The sequence below is a fragment of the Cydia amplana genome, chromosome 14 (assembly GCF_948474715.1).
Source record: "Cydia amplana chromosome 14, ilCydAmpl1.1, whole genome shotgun sequence".
NCBI lineage: Eukaryota > Metazoa > Arthropoda > Insecta > Lepidoptera > Tortricidae > Cydia > Cydia amplana.
This window is the reverse complement of record NC_086082.1, coordinates 1,272,080-1,287,772: the sequence shown is the minus strand read 5'-3', so window position 1 is coordinate 1,287,772 and position 15,693 is coordinate 1,272,080. Positions and strand designations below refer to the sequence as shown.

Genomic DNA, 15,693 nt, shown 5'->3' with positions numbered 1-15,693 from the left:
TGAATGTAGGTAGGTGGCAGAAATTGCAGTCAATCGCACTTTTCTATTTAATTACGTGATTCTACATACTGGTATCTTTGCCACCTCTGTCTGAGCCTGCATTTTATTTGAGTCTAATTAAAAAATAAGTTTTTTGTCAAATATATTTGTACAAGCTTTTGTCGCTGACTGTACTTTTTCAACGGTGGGACATCTTATAGCATTGTTCGAATTGGACCGTTAGTAACAATAGGTATTTTAAAAACTACAAGTAATAAGAAATGTTAATTTCTCGCGAGTTTATATATTTGATGCTGTCATAAATACAATTAGATATACCTACTGTCACAATTGTTTAAATATATTTCGACAACATTTTAAAAACACACAAAATTAAGCCACAGTACGAGACAGAAACCTCGATCGCAAAACAACTCATATTAAAAACATACTACACTGCTTTATTCCAGCAGAGCCATGCGAGCTAGTAGTGCTATTTTGTATCAACATTGCCTCCCCCCTGTAGTCTCCCCTTCCTAGTTCTTGCTGCAGAATCTGCCGGCTGGAGTTACCCCAAGTATCAGTATCAGAAACTAAACTGCCTTATAGACCCTTACCCCTAACTCTAAATTATGGCAATGTTATAAGCCTTAGAGCGTAAACATTGTCTGATCCGATATCGAGTATAAATAAATATATAAAAGAAAGATATAAAAGGAAAAAAGATATCGATAAAGAGAATGACCTTTGGAGAAAAAAAGCTGCTAGATAATGCCCTATGGCAGCCATTCTCAAAGTGTGTTCCGCGGAACCCTAGGGTTCCGCGATACCCCTGCAGGGGTTCCGCAAGAATTTAGAATAATTTAGAATAATAAAATAAGCATAATTATTATGCTTATTAATAAAAAAATACACTTCTAAAAACTATTGTTTTATTGTAGGGTTCCATCAAGTATTTCGCTTTCCAAAAGGGTTCCGTCAAAAAAAAAGATTGAGAACCGCTGCCCTATGGCATCAATTCCTTTTAATTTTGCTTTCTTTTGAACAAAAAACAGCAATTAAATTTATAAATATATATATATATAAAGAGGCAGTTTTTTTTTATTTTTGGTTCTTTGTAGTCATCGTATCTAACACCCGATATCGGACAATGTGAAAACACTCTTGAGGTACCAGGGATTAAGGCAGGGCACTCCAAAAAATCGTATTTGAGAGAACGCGTACAGGTTTAGTCCGCGGCCTTACGAATCTTGTCATAGATCAATGATGTCACACGTCGGAACATAGAAGCCTATCTCTTGGGCTGTGTCTCTTGGAAGTCGACATATTTATCAACAAGTGCATCCAGTACGACGTATGTGATGACGGTATGGATGACCTGGCGTATGTAGTACGGGAGGAAGCCTTTCCACAGATACAGCACGCCTTTCCCGCGGAGCATGCTCGTGAGGATGTCCACGCTGCGCTGGTGACGCTCTGCGTATGATTGATATCTGCATGGAACAAAATGAAAAGAAAGGGTCGGTTGCACCAAACTGTTTGTCATCGTTTTAAAGAGTTCGCTAAATTTTATTGTATGGACAATTTCATAGTAAACCGCCGCGGCGCGCCGGGTGACGTTGATCAGTCTGACAAGGGGCTGTTTATAAATTACGTCATCTATTTTTGACAATTTTTGACGTAATTTATGAATAGCCCCCAAGTGCGGATGGTGCAACTCGCACTAAGATGAATTCATGATGTCGGGTAGTCTTTGAAAATTGAATTTTCGTCATGAATAGATCCTCGGATGATCATTTTCAACATCATATTAAGAATATTTTAAACGGGTTACTCACGATTCGTGCGCTCGACCAGTAAAGACGAGTCGGTGCTCCGAGAAGATACTCGATAATCTTTAATAGAAAAAAACCGACTTCTCTAACTACTAGCCTGGACCCACTTTACGGCGCTTATACTTTATTTGGTAATATGTATACATTTTATGGTAATCATTGTGGTTTGTTTAGTTTAGGTATCATAGTGGTTTTCCGGATCAAGGTCCGGGTCCGTGTCCGGATCCGGGTCCGAGTCCGAGTACGGGTTCGAGTCCGAGTACGGGTCCGAGTCCGGAGTCCGGGGCCCAGTCCAAGTCAAAATCGAAATTCAGAATCACAAAACGTGTACTATGCGTCGTTGAAGAGTTCTGTTCTGATCATCATCAGCAGTTCCGCTTCATCAAATGCCACAGTTTGTAATGTAAATGCTTGATTTTCTGATGAAAATATATAAAATTCTATACGTATGCCTTTAAGATTTGAGGAGTTCCCTCGATTCCTCATGGATCCCATGTTCAGGACTTGAGATTGACATAAATGTGCCTAAAAACCTAACTTGCTTAACAAACATAACGAAAAGGACAAATCGCCAAATGCGAGCTATGCGTCGTTGAAGAGTTCCGTTATGATCATCATCAGCAGTTCCACTGCATCAAATGCGACAGTTTTTAATGAAAATGCTTAATTTTTTGATGAAAATACAAAAATCTCTATATGCATGCCTTTAAGATTTGAGGAGTTCCCTCGATTCCTCATGGATCCCATCATCAGAACTCGAGCTTGACAAAAATGTGGCTTAAAAACTTAACTTGCTTAACAAACATAACGAAGAGGACAAATCGTCAAACGTGTACTATGCGTCGTTGAAGAGTTCCGTTCTGATCATCATCAGCAGTTCCACTTCATCAAATGCCACGTTTTTGAATGCATATGCTTGATTTGTTGATAAAAACACAAAAATCACTATATGTATGCCTTTAAGATTTGAGGAGTTCCCTCGATTCCTCATGGATCCCATCATCAGAACTGGGTTTTGACAAAAACGGGACCAATCTGTATGCATATACATACAATCAAAAAAAAAATTTTCAAAATCGGTCCAGTAATGACGGAGATATGGAGTAACAAACATAAAAAAAAATAAAAAAAAACATACAACCGAATTGATAACCTCCTCCTTTTAGATTTGGAAGTCGGTTAAAAATTGGATCAAAGCATGGTCGAGCGTTTATTCGAGTTAATTATTCGTGAGTAACTCGTTTAAAAAGTTTATATGTTTATGTTTATATGGTACAATTCCAAATACATTAAATTCCAGATGGGTTTCAGGTGTATTGGGTATTATTACTTAAAGTGTCATTCAATAGAACTTGCTAACTATGTAAACAAAATTTACTAGTAAATTGGCATTTAGTGTCAATTTTAGTATGGCGGTTTGTTTACATAGTTAGCAAGTTCTATTGAATGCCATTTTATAACTCTTATAAGCGAGATCACTCTTAGGTCCTATACAGACGGACTGCAACCCGACTGCACGCCAACTGCAACATTGGCGTGCAGTTCTCATACAAGTTGCAGTCGGGTTAAAGTCCATATGTACCGGCCCTAAGCGTTATTGTCTTTCAAGTTATAAATTGGGAGGGTCGCCATGTGTCATCGCCATAGTGTAAGGCCTGAGTGGACGCTCGAGTTGGGCGTACAGCGAGGCGGGGCGTGCGGCGTGCATGTTAAACAAATGCAAACGTATAGGAGCGGCCTTAGTGCACGCTGCTCAAATCACTTGTGAGCCCGACGCCACGCTGCACGCCCCGCCGAACGCTCCGCTTCGAGCGTCCATTCAGGCCTTACACATAGGTTTATTCTGCTATAATTGCTATATGATACTTATGTTAGGGTCACCTGTGGCTAGGTTATATATAGGGCGTATGTGAGAAAGTGTGCGTGACATACTACCTGGTCTTAACCTGGTCGACGGGCAAGGACAGAAAGGCAGAGAAGAGGCTGGAGATGACAGCGGTGTACAGATGCAGTTTGATACCGGTGTCCATATGTTCTCCCCGGGTTAACGCTTTTCGGACCTAGTGGGTGACATAAGCTAAAAGGATGAGATGTTACTTTAATGTCGATGCCAAGCTTGGAGGATACAACTAAACGGTGTAGCCATTAACAGGATTTACCCTCTGTCGAAAATAGGCGGCCAACGGTCATACACAATGTATGGACTGACGTTTATCTGACATGGCTATTTTTACGTTACGCATACATTTGACGTTCCCCTCCCCCGCAAAAATCGGCAGACTGTTTTGTACAGAAAATTACAGACATGGCGTCTCCGTTTGATTATATCCTCCAAGATGCCAAGTTTAGATTGTATAGCCCCCTCCAGACTATGTGCGCGAATCGTGGCTTCGCGCCGCGATTCGCGCACGAGTGTGGAGGGTGCTTATGGCAGCTCTTGTGACTCTGAAGGGAGAGAGAAAAAGAAGTCAATTGAGAATGTACCTACCTCGGAGTAAACGCCGACTTGTGTTGTAGTAACGAAGATGGACCGTATGAGCGTGGGCAGGGCGCCGCGCCACCACGTCGCCACGCCTTCTCTGCGGGCTATTCTGCAACAGACGTTACTTTGCGGATATCCATACAGTTTTGTATGACTTCTACTGTACGAAGTCGCGAGTGGATGGAGGCAAATTTTAGTTGCCAATATCGTTCATGATTTATAGACCTCAACAGCTGGGAGCTTGTATGACGAGATCAAAATTACAGATCGGGTGGAAAAATTGGGGGTAGGTACTTAATCGTTTAGTGCCTATCATCATTCGCTTGCCCTTATCCCATTCATTTGGAATCGGCGCACCATGTATTTCTCTTCTATACCTCGCCATCTCATCATTTAATCGCGTTCGCTTCGTATCATCTCTCAAACCTTCTATCCACCTTTTCCTCGGTTTCCCTCTCCGTTACTTCCCTCCACATTCATTCGTAACGTAAAACCTTTCTTTCATCCCTCCTCATTACATGCCCGCGCGTACCACTCTAGGCGATTCGCTCTTACTTTTAGTGCCTATAGGCAGCGCCGGCCCGAGTACTCGATCAGGGTAGAGCGAGATTCAGTTTTGGCGCTTCATGCTCAGTATTAGGTTCCGTAGTTACCCGTCCGTTTTTTCTAGATGTTTGTTTTCACAGTATTTGCCATTTTGGCGCTCCCCTATATACCATTTGGCGCCTAAAGTGGCCGCTCCACTCGCTCTACCCTAGATCCGGCCCTGCCTATAGGTAGGTATAATAACGAAGGCCAAACAACCACATATCCAAACAAGCTCTGAGTTGGAAAATTCTCGGAAAATGGGGTAAAGGTCGCCCACGTACCACTTAGAGGCGCACAGTGGAAAAGGAGGCTGCACCAGTTGGCCTCGCCTGGGCGGAGCTGGAGGAGGCCGCGCTGGACCGTGAAAAATGAAAATCCCTTCTTATAGCCCTATGTCCCTGATGAGGGATAACAGGATACCATCATCATCATCATCATAGGTATAATAAACAAGTTTTGAGTATACTATCATATAGTATACCTCAGCAGCTGTAAAATGACGTTTTCGGGTCGTGGTACGTATTTGCACGCCACGGAGCAGGGTGGCGAGCAGCGCGAGCGCCGCAGACGCCCGATCTCGATCATGCGCACCAGCCCCATCTCCGAGGGCGTGCCCATGAACGCACCCACCAGGCCGGCGACGATGGCGATGCGGAGACGCGCTGCGAAGTCTGGACCCTTGTCGTGGTCTCTGTTGAAACAGGGATCGAGGACCTTAAACTCTCGGAAAATATGGTGGACTCATGAGCTGACGACAGTAAAACGATCTTTTTTCTTTGTTAAGAGAATAGGGTATTTGACTGCTAGTCAAATCAGTTTCTTTTTTCGAACTGTCAAAACGATTTTGTCTCTATGGAATTTATATGAAACACTAGCATGTGACGTCACAGTCAAATGAGCTAGGTACCTATTCTTTATAGTTTTATACGGGTTTTAAAATAGAAATTGTGTCTAAAAATAACTGCTGTCTACGTTTCTCTATTTCAATCTTCTGGTGCTTTATTTCATGCATGGTGTAAAATAATTTATTTTAAATACAGTCAAATACGTTATTTAAAACCGTGTCAAGGTTTTGAACACCTCGTCCGCTTAGCAACTTCTGCTGCTGACTGCAGGTACTTACTTTTTATATTTATCATACAATGCATTGTAGACATAAAGCCGTGACCCCGTGTAGGTCAGCTGCCGCAGCAGCCCCGCGGTCAACCCGGAGTAGAGCCCGCGAGTGCCCTCGCAGACCATGATCCGGCGGAGCATCCTGAGCGTCGTCACCTTCTTCGGGAACAGCTGCAATCGGACCTTGATCACGTCGAGCGGGTGGACGGCCGTGGTGGCTACCATGCTGAAACGTAACAGTCGTTCTCACTGCTGAGGGTTGTGACTCCGCTGGCTAATTTTTATAATAAAAATAAATAAAAGCTCCCTGATTCACCCCCCTCCTCATCCTTGCTTTTCCCCGGTAGCGTCCTAAAGGAAAAAGGTTGTTAACTATGTCGGCGTCCGATTGTAAAATCCGCTCGATAGTAAAGATCCTGTGCAATGTTATGACGGTGGTCACATTAAACCAATATACAGGGTGCCCAGTAATTAGTGGATAACCTTCTAACCACCGACAGAGCACCTTAGGCTGGTCCAGAAAATGCACTTATAGGTCTAGTAAAAGTTTCGTGGTTTTCGAGATAATCGAACTTTTCTGTCTTTTTTAATGGCTAGCTCCATACTTCACTTAAATCACAATCTAGGCCATATCTTTGTCTGTAAAGATGTAATTAGCGTGTGTGATACCATTTTAGAATCAGTATTAGATAAACTATTCAAAAGCTGATCATGAATAAACGCTACAAAGATGAGGGAGGTGGGCATATGGGCAACCTATCATTCAAGTTACTTACCCGGAAACAACTCCCATGGCCACTTTAAACCTAATTGGGATCATGTCCAGCCTTTTCTGGGCCCGATCTACCCTAGTCCAAGACACGTCTTCCGGTACTGGTCTTCCGAAAATATGCGCGGATTTTGAGCTCTCAAACACCATATACCTAGGATTTGTCCTTGCATAAAGTAAATTTGTAGGACGTAGATCGTTGAGAGTTACATTAGTCATATTTGCTGTGGAAAGAGATGATTCAGAAGATTTTGGCTCTTTGAGAGTTTTGGAATATTGTCCAAATTGTGGTGTTACAGTATTTATCTTATCAAAAGGAATGACCGGTTTTACGCTGGTATCTGTTCTAATAGCCTTGGTGTTTATTATAATTAGAGGTATACTTGTATAAGAATTCGTTGAAACCATGAAAATCTTGTTTTCTGTCTTATAATTCGTTGGCAAGAACCAATCTTTTTTCGCATCTATTTGAAAGAGGTTCTCCGTATTTTTATTCAGACATTGTTTCGCTTGGGTCTGAAAATTCGGACGATTTAAGATATCCTTAGGTTTCATTTTAAATGGATACAGATAGGGGTTGAGTTTCTTATGGAGTCTAGTATTCATGACGAATTTTATGAATCATGGACACTATGATATTGTGCACTGGTTGTTGCGTTTCGTCATCTTGTTTAGAGTATTTCGAGCGGTAGGTTTAAAAGCCATGTTTTTAGTTATATTGTATGTGTTACTTGTAAATTTGCATAAACATGTTTGGCATGTTTTATTCTCATGACATTTTTGTGACTGACTTTTCTATATACGTCAGTTCTTCATTTACTATAAAAGTAAAATGTACATTCCGTAAGTTTGTCTATCTAATTTGAATTCTCCCCTCATCTACTCGAAGGTTAGCTGGAAGAGATGCCTTACAGGGATAAGTTCGCCTTTGTACCTTTATTTCTGTCAATATTATGTAAACCTGTGTTGTGTACAATAAAGTAATTACTACTACTACTACTACTAAAATGGTCTATGGTCCCAGCCATTGATATAGTATAAAGAACTGGATACCCAATCAGCCGCCAAAAATGGCCCCACAAAAGTGATGTCAAAACAGATCATGCATTACTTTTTCGTTTAGTCTTGTTTGAAACGCTCAAATGTGAAGTTGTCAACAATTACGAAATGTGCCGTTAAAATATGTAAAAATAACAATGATAAAACAAGGAAAAAGGATGAAATGTATTTCTTTCGGTTAGTTCTTTGGATAGCATTACATAATTTATGTAATCTGGTGGTAATTTTATGGTTTTGAATAAATTAATTTGTTAGTACCAAAGAAGGGATGTTAAGGAACAAAAATCTAATGAGTCGATGTGAGGTCAATATTTTTTTATATTTTTATATGGAATTCATAAGAAATAATATTATGTTTAAATTCAAGATTTCCAAGAAAACCTATGCGACGTGCAAAGTGGACTGCTATTTAATTATAGCAAGAGATAGGGGTGATGCAGTTTTAAACAAGGCAAAACGGCACTTGTGTGTTCGGCCCATTTCCCTGTTTCCGACATATACACCACCAATAAGGGCTTATATCGACTAACTGTAAATGCTAAACCTGTCGGAACACAGTGACAACCACAGAATTTTTTTTATAAAGTATAGGTAGACTTTATAAAAAAAATCCAATCAGTATCTAAATGTCCCCGTGCACCCGCGCTATGAGTAAATGTAGATCTTAAATACACAGTTATTTAATAAGTAGAATTTATTTCAAGGAAATTAGTATTTAAAGACGTATACTTACGAATTAAAAATTTAATTTGTTTGAATTTGAACCACGAATTAATTTTATTTGAGCTCCCGATTAAATTAAATTTGTTTTATTTATTACTTCAATTGGTTTTCCTGTACAGTAATACATATTAAAGTGTACCAAAGTGACTCCATTCGTTCATTATTCTCGTTTGACGTTGTTTGACGTAAATACGTTACGTATGGGCCCGGCCACATGTCAGCGGTGCGGCGCCGCCGCCGCCGCGCGGCGCGGCACCGCAGAAATCTGCGGCGCCGCAAACCGCTCTGCGGCGACGCCCGCCGCAACGCAAAATTTTGCGGTGCCGCGCTGCGGCGCCGCAAAGCGGTGCGCGGCGCCGCGCGCGGTGCCGCAAAGCGGTGAGTTTCGCCGCGCGCGGTGCCGCCGAGCGGCGTGCGGCGCCGCAGATTTCTGCGGTGCCGCGCCGGTATTTTCTTTTGAAATGATTTGCATCTTCATTCATTATACGAAGATATGGGTTCACCCAAAATTTTCTTTTCAATGTTTTATTTATTTCTGCGCCTTCTTAATAGCGCTGGCAGTACACCGAGAAATTTAGTAAAATGCTGCAAATGATGTTAAAGGTATGAAAATCGGTACGATTGATCTTTAGGATACCTATTTGAAACAATTTGACCCGAAGCACCATTAAAAAAAACGAGGTGAGTTAGCTTTTTTTTTGTATGGAATTTAAAAAAAACTGTTTTGAAACCTATCGTGTGTGGTATTAAACGAAAGGGCTTTCTGAGCCGATTCCAAAAATATCATATCATTACATTTTAGTCATTTTTTTTAGGGTTCCGTACCTCAAAAGGAAAAAACGGAACCCTTATAGGATCACTCGTGCGTCTGTCTGTCCGTCCGTCCTTCTGTCACAGCCTATTTTCTCCGAAACTACTGGACCAATAAAGTTGAAATTTGGCACACATATGTAAGTTTGTGACCTAAAGACTTTTGGGGGGTAAAAGAGAAATTTAAAAATAAAGTTTTTCAAACTATATTGTGTTACATATCAAATGAAAGAGCTCATTTTGAGAATCTCAAATATATATTTTTTATAATTTTAAGATAAATAGTTTAGCAGTTATTCAAGAAAATAGGCAAAAAATGACCATTCCCCCCTTTATCTCTGAAACTACTAGGTCTAAAATAATGAAAAAAATACACTAAATAGTTCTTAACCTATAGATGACAGGAAAACCTATTAGAAATGTGCAGTCAAGCGTGAGTCGGACTTAAGTACTAGTTTTTGATCCGACCCCTACGGGTTTTTTAAAGACATTGTACTCACTTTTCAATAAGTTGAAATTTGGCACACATATGTAAGTTTGTGATCCAAAGACGGACATGTAACGTACACAAATGAATTTTATATATGGAGGCCACTTTTGGGGGGTAAAAGAGCAAATAAAAAAATAAAGTTATTCAAAATATATCGTGTATGTATCAAATGAAAGAGCTCATTTTGAGAATCTCAAATATATTTTTTTTATAATTTTAAGATAAATAGTTTAGCAGTTTTTCAAGAAAATAGGCAAAAAAATTACCATTCCTCCCCTTTATCTTTGAAACTAATGGACTAAAATTTTGAAAAAATTACACTAAATAGTTCTTTACCTATAGATGACAGGAAAACCTATTAGAAATGTGCAGTCAAGCGTGAGTCGGACTTAAGTACTTAGATTTTGATCCGACCCCTACGGGGTTTTTAAGGCTCCGTTAACGATTTTAGAGCCAAAATGTAAAATTGATAGATTTAGTCGTTGAAATTGTACTCCTTTTGTTACTTAATATCTAAATAACAAGTATTGGTTTCTATTGACACGTCTTCTCATCTTGCCTTTTAATAATAAGGTCCTGACCGTGCGTCACCGGCAATATATGACGAGCAGGGGCAGTTTTTAAAAAATCATCAAAAAATTATAGTTATAAATTATAAAAAAATATGTATAAGAACAGTTTCAGGAAATGTTGTAGATGGTTTAAGTATCAAAATTACGTTGAAATTAAGTCGATTTTCACGAAAAATGTTCACTTGTTATGAAGTAATTTCTGGTGAAAATTGATTTCGTCTAACTTTCATTTACTCTTGTTCAATATCATATAACAAAAATGTAGTCTATGCAAGTTGGAGTATAGGATATGTGTAATACATAATTACCATTTTTAGCAGTCCAAACTTTACGGAATTTACAAATAAGATCGACTAAATCAGTGCTTTACGCGCGTTTACCTAAACGTCCATCAGAAAAAAAATCATTACTAATTTAGTGAGTTAGTTTTCAAAAAAATGATCTGTACAAATGCAAGATAAGAAGACGTGCTAATAGATACCAGTACTTGTTATTTCTATTACGTAACAGAAGGTGTACAATTTCATCGACTAAATCTATCAATTTTACATTTTTGCGCCTAAAATCGATACCGGCCTCTTAAAGACATTTTACTCACTTTTAAAGTTAAAATTTGGCACACATACCTATGTAAGTTTGTGACCCAAAGACGGACATATATGTAACGTAAACAAAGAATTTTAAATATGTAGGCCACTTTTGGGGGGTAAAAGAGCAAATTAAAAAATAAAGTTTTTCAAACTAAGATATCGTGTTACATATCAAATGAAAGAGCTCATTTTGAGAAAAGTTTGTAAATTTCTGTACCTAAAAGTGTTTCAAAATAAAGTTTATTAATTTAATTATTAATTAAACTTTGGAATGATCATTTTAAGATAAATAGTTTAGCAGTTATTCAAGAAAATAGGCAAAAAATGACCCTTTCCCCCCCTTTATCTCTGAAACTAGGTACTGGGTCTAAAATATTGAAAAAAATACACTAAATAGTTCTTTACCTATAAATGACAGGAAAACCTATTAGAAATATGCAGTCAAGCGTGAGTCGGACTTAAGTACTTAGTTTTTGATCCGACCCCTACGGGTTTTTTAAAGACATTTTACTGACTTTTCATTAAAAAAACATATTGTTAAAAATTGTGTAATGTGCGGAACCCTTGGAACGCGAGTCCGACTCGCACTTGGCCGGTTTTTTTTAATTATAATAAAAATAATTTTCAAAACATACCAAGTTTGGGCTTCTCCAGATACAATACCGTTCAATATTTTTTTGTAAAATATACCTCAAATTATACCTAATATCCTATGAGGATATTAGGTATCTAACACTAAGAAAGCAATTTTGAAAATAATTACATGAATACTTTTTTATACATACTTTTTTTTTTCAAATTTACAAAGTGTGATCTATGAATCTCTCAATTAAATATTTAAATAGAAAGCATAAAATTAATATAAGTATAACGGTTTTCCAGAAAGTCGCTTATATCTCGGAATCTATAAGTCGTAGTAAAAATTATTTATGTAAGAATTAACTGAAAAATCTCACCTTTAACCCCCCCCCCCCTTCCCCGAGTTCTCCACCCCACACTCATGAGAACTTTTTCTTACTTAAAGCTTAGATATTACCAAAGGAACATGTAAACCAAGTTTCAATACTCTTATTTTACCCGAATGACATTATGAGTATAATTCGGCAGGGGTATTATTACACTTTGTAAAATTGAAATAGTATTTTATGCAACCGTTGTTTAAGAGGAGTCAAAAAAGGCGAGTGGCGATGGCGTGAGTAACAATTTGAGGCGAAGCCGAAAATTGTTAATAAAGACGCCACGAGTAATTGTAAATTTAACAAATATTTTTCATTCAACAAAAATAATACTTTAAACAAGTGGAATCATATAGGACATATATGTAGGTAAACAAACCAAAAGTATACAGCTAAGATACGCGACCCGGCCACCGCGCCCCGCGCCCCACGGCCGGATGGTCAGCGACACCTTCTAGTAACTCAAGAGGCCCTGGTACTTGCTCTTAGTTAAATTACAATTTTGGATAGTTTTTTTTTCTCGATTTTGGCCACAGTAGCCTATGGAGACTACCAAGCAACGCTAAGCGGTGTTCGTAGTCTATGGATCTTGCTATATTACGGGTGTCACATGCGCGTTTCTGACTTCTGAAGGAATTTTATTGTTTCTACTATAGAACCTAATGAATATTTTGTAAATTAGCAGCAATGCACTTAGTACTCATCAATCAATTAAAATTAGGTTGGCAACAATGTATTTAATACAATATTGTTTAAGTGGTGATTACACGAAGTATCGTAAAAGTACCAAAAAGATACTGCGTGTATGCACAAATACTTTTTTGGGGAATAGACTAAAGACTTGTCTTGACAACTATAACATAGGGGTTTAAAGGTGTGTGTATGATGACCTTTTAAATGACAAATAAAGGTACGGGAGTAGAAAAAATTAAAACAAATATACTAAATGTAAATATTTTCAAAATTGCTTTATTAGAATTAGATATGAGGATATTAGGTATAATTTGAGGTATATTTAACAAAAAAAATTTTAACGGTATTGTATCTGGAGAAACCCAAACTTGGTATGTTTTGAAAAATATTTTTATTATAATTTAAAAAAAATGACTCAAATGTAATGATGTGATATATTTTTGGAATCGGCTCAGAAAGCCCTTTCGTTTAATACTACACACGATAGGTTTCTAAACAATTATATTTTTAAATTTCATACAAAAAAAAGATGACGTCATAACTCCTCTCGTTTTTTTATTTGTTGGTGCTTCGGGTCAAATTGTTTCAAATGTCCTAAAGATCAATCGTACCGATTTTGATACCTTTAACACCATTTGCAGCGTTTTTTGGCGAACCGCTATCGCTATAACAGCAGCAAGAGCAGAACACGTGTGAAGGGATCCATGTCTGATTAAACAACTGGTAGTCGAATTTTATTCTTTACTATGCAGCGTGGCATCGCACGCGGCGCCGCACGCCGCTTGGCGGCACCGCGCGCGGCGAAACTCACCGCTTTGCGGCACCGCGCGCGGCGAAACTCACCGCTTTGCGGCACCGCGCGCGGCGCCGCGCACCGCTTTGCGGCGCCGCAGCGCGGCACCGCAAAATTTTGCGTTGCGGCGGGCGTCGCCGCAGATTTCTGCGGTGCCGCGCCGCGCGGCGGCGGCGGCGCCGCACCGCTGACATGTGGCCGGGCCCTTTAGTGCCATCGGACTAAATTTTTTAACAGTGTTGGTACTTATGTTTGCAAATTTGACACTTAATGCTTACGACATTAAGCTCTTTTCTGTACGAAACATTTATCTTGACTCAAAATTTACGTAAGCGTTTTTATCATCAATGCAAATGGTGCGAAACGTCATTGGGATCCACATTTCTTGACGTTTTTGTTCTGCTTTGTGTGTCTATTTCTTTTATATTAAGTCAGTGGTCCCAGCACAGAAAACCGTGGGTCCAAAAAAGCTCTAGACTATGAGCGTGAATCGCGGGCGAGTGTGGAGGAAGCTTGGCTGCAAAAAATGTGGACGCGACTGTCCCTAGCAATGTAGGTAATCAACCAACATGCACCGGCTAAACATGCCGCGCTCGCCTGTGCTCGTATGTCGTGCATATAACTGGGGCATGTACATAGGTATATGTACCTATAAACGCGGGCTCCTTGTGCTCATTTGGTGTTTGTAATGTGCTTGCACACGGTGCATTGCTTGTGTATTGGGGTGCTGGTTGCCTGCGCGAGCAGCATGCTCTAGCTACATGCACCTGTTACTCGCGAGTAGGTATATGACTTGCATAGTACTAACTCGCTATTATGGATTCATTCTCACGGTATTGGGACCTTTACATGTAGAAGTCGGTTTTATACTTTTCTATGTCTTATAAGTTACTACTAGCGAACCGCCCCGACTTCGCACGGGTTAACAAATTATACACCTAAACCTTCCTCAAGGATCACTCTATTGATAGGTGAAACCGCATAAAATCCGTTCAGTAGTTTTTGAGTTTATCGCGAACATACACGGCGGGAGACTTGGTTTTATAAGGTGTAGTGAATTAGTGATAAATGTGATAATATTAGGTAGAGGGTCTAACCTTTGATGTAAAAAGTTAATCTGCTAGAAGAGTTAATCGAGTGAGACCTTCAAAATAATATAGTTGGTCAAACCAACTTGTCAGTCAGTAAGAACCAGGAAAACTATAGGTACTCATCCTTTTCTTTTGGGTACTAGTACTAGTCTAAGACAAAGAGAGTATGATTCTCTCTGTCTATGTTTGAAATGAGACAGTCCTTTGACAAACTATAAATCGGGGTAACGTGAAAATAACAGGTTAAATTAAAATGCAAAGTTACAACAAAAAACTTTAATAACAAAACATTCATGTCTGCGCTATGTTAGTCACGTATAAATCTATTTATAAAAATATATATAAGTACATATCATACAGAATATCTCATAAGAATGGTCTTATGCAAAATGGTAACCAAGAATCTCAATGCAATGTTTATTTTGCATACATAATTTCATTTTTTTTACATATTTTTTAAATATTTAAGTTGAAATAGAATTATTTGAATTCGATGGTGTGTAAATATAAAGGGTCCCACTGATTACCAGTCCGCCGGACGATATCGGCCTGTCAGTTAGAACAAAAAGTTGACAGTTCCGAACAACTAACAGGCCGATATTGTCCGGCGGACTGGTAATCAGTGGGCCCCTTAACGATTGCATAAAGCTATACTTTTAAGCTCGAATGTCACAGATAGTATGATAATCTTATCTAAACATAACATAAAAATATGAGGTCTAAAATGCAATGGTTGTGAGATACATTTACTGTGCCCTGGATGGCATTATACAATATAGTTCTCAAGTGACAAAATTAATCATAACTAGGTAATACAATTCGTTGACATATATATTACTCAACTGAGGTGAATGAAATCTAGAGTATACTTTTCACGTGTAATTATAATACTTAAGTGTTTGCATCAATTAAAAAAAGTGTTTCTAACAATGCATTTTGTTTACTAATAGATCGTATGCCGACAATAGTTTAAAAACCTATAAAAATTGTAAAGATATCCAAAAAATGTTAATAAATTTGTACGATCCGATTCTAACAATAAATGTGCGTATCTGCAGTATCCACTACTTTGAATTATATTTTGATATATAGCGTAGCATAGGTAACATGACGTCCATCGGTGGACTTTATTACAAAAGGCATAAGG

At 38.7% G+C, this 15,693-nt stretch overlaps 2 protein-coding genes across 2 annotated transcripts in view; one reads left to right on the top strand and one right to left on the bottom strand.

Annotated features, from left to right (window-relative positions):
• The window catches only part of LOC134653924 (glutathione S-transferase 2-like), a 124,381-nt gene that overhangs the window by 42,182 nt on the left and 66,506 nt on the right, over positions 1-15,693 (top strand). The window lies entirely within an intron of this gene.
• LOC134654299 (mitochondrial 2-oxoglutarate/malate carrier protein-like) lies at positions 1,271-6,919 on the bottom strand. The gene is made up of 6 exons (XM_063509765.1): positions 6,777-6,919; positions 6,008-6,226; positions 5,366-5,575; positions 4,303-4,405; positions 3,750-3,874; positions 1,271-1,472 (listed from the first exon to the last, which is right to left on the bottom strand). The coding sequence occupies exons 1-6, from the start codon at positions 6,917-6,919 to the stop codon at positions 1,271-1,273; spliced, it is 1,002 nt and encodes a 333-aa protein (XP_063365835.1).

What these genes read in the sequence shown, in the direction of transcription:
- LOC134654299 (XM_063509765.1), bottom strand. Translation starts at nt 6,919, where the DNA reads ATGGTGTTTGAGAGCTCAAAATCCGCGCATATTTTCGGAAGACCAGTA. An exon ending in GCCATGGGAGTTGTTTCCGG is followed by an intron (nt 6,227 to 6,776) that starts GTAAGTAACTTG and finishes GTTACGTTTCAG; the next exon opens with CATGGTAGCCACCACGGCCG. An exon ending in GTCATTTTACAGCTGCTGAG is followed by an intron (nt 4,406 to 5,365) that starts GTATACTATATG and finishes CGTCTGTTGCAG; the next exon opens with AATAGCCCGCAGAGAAGGCG.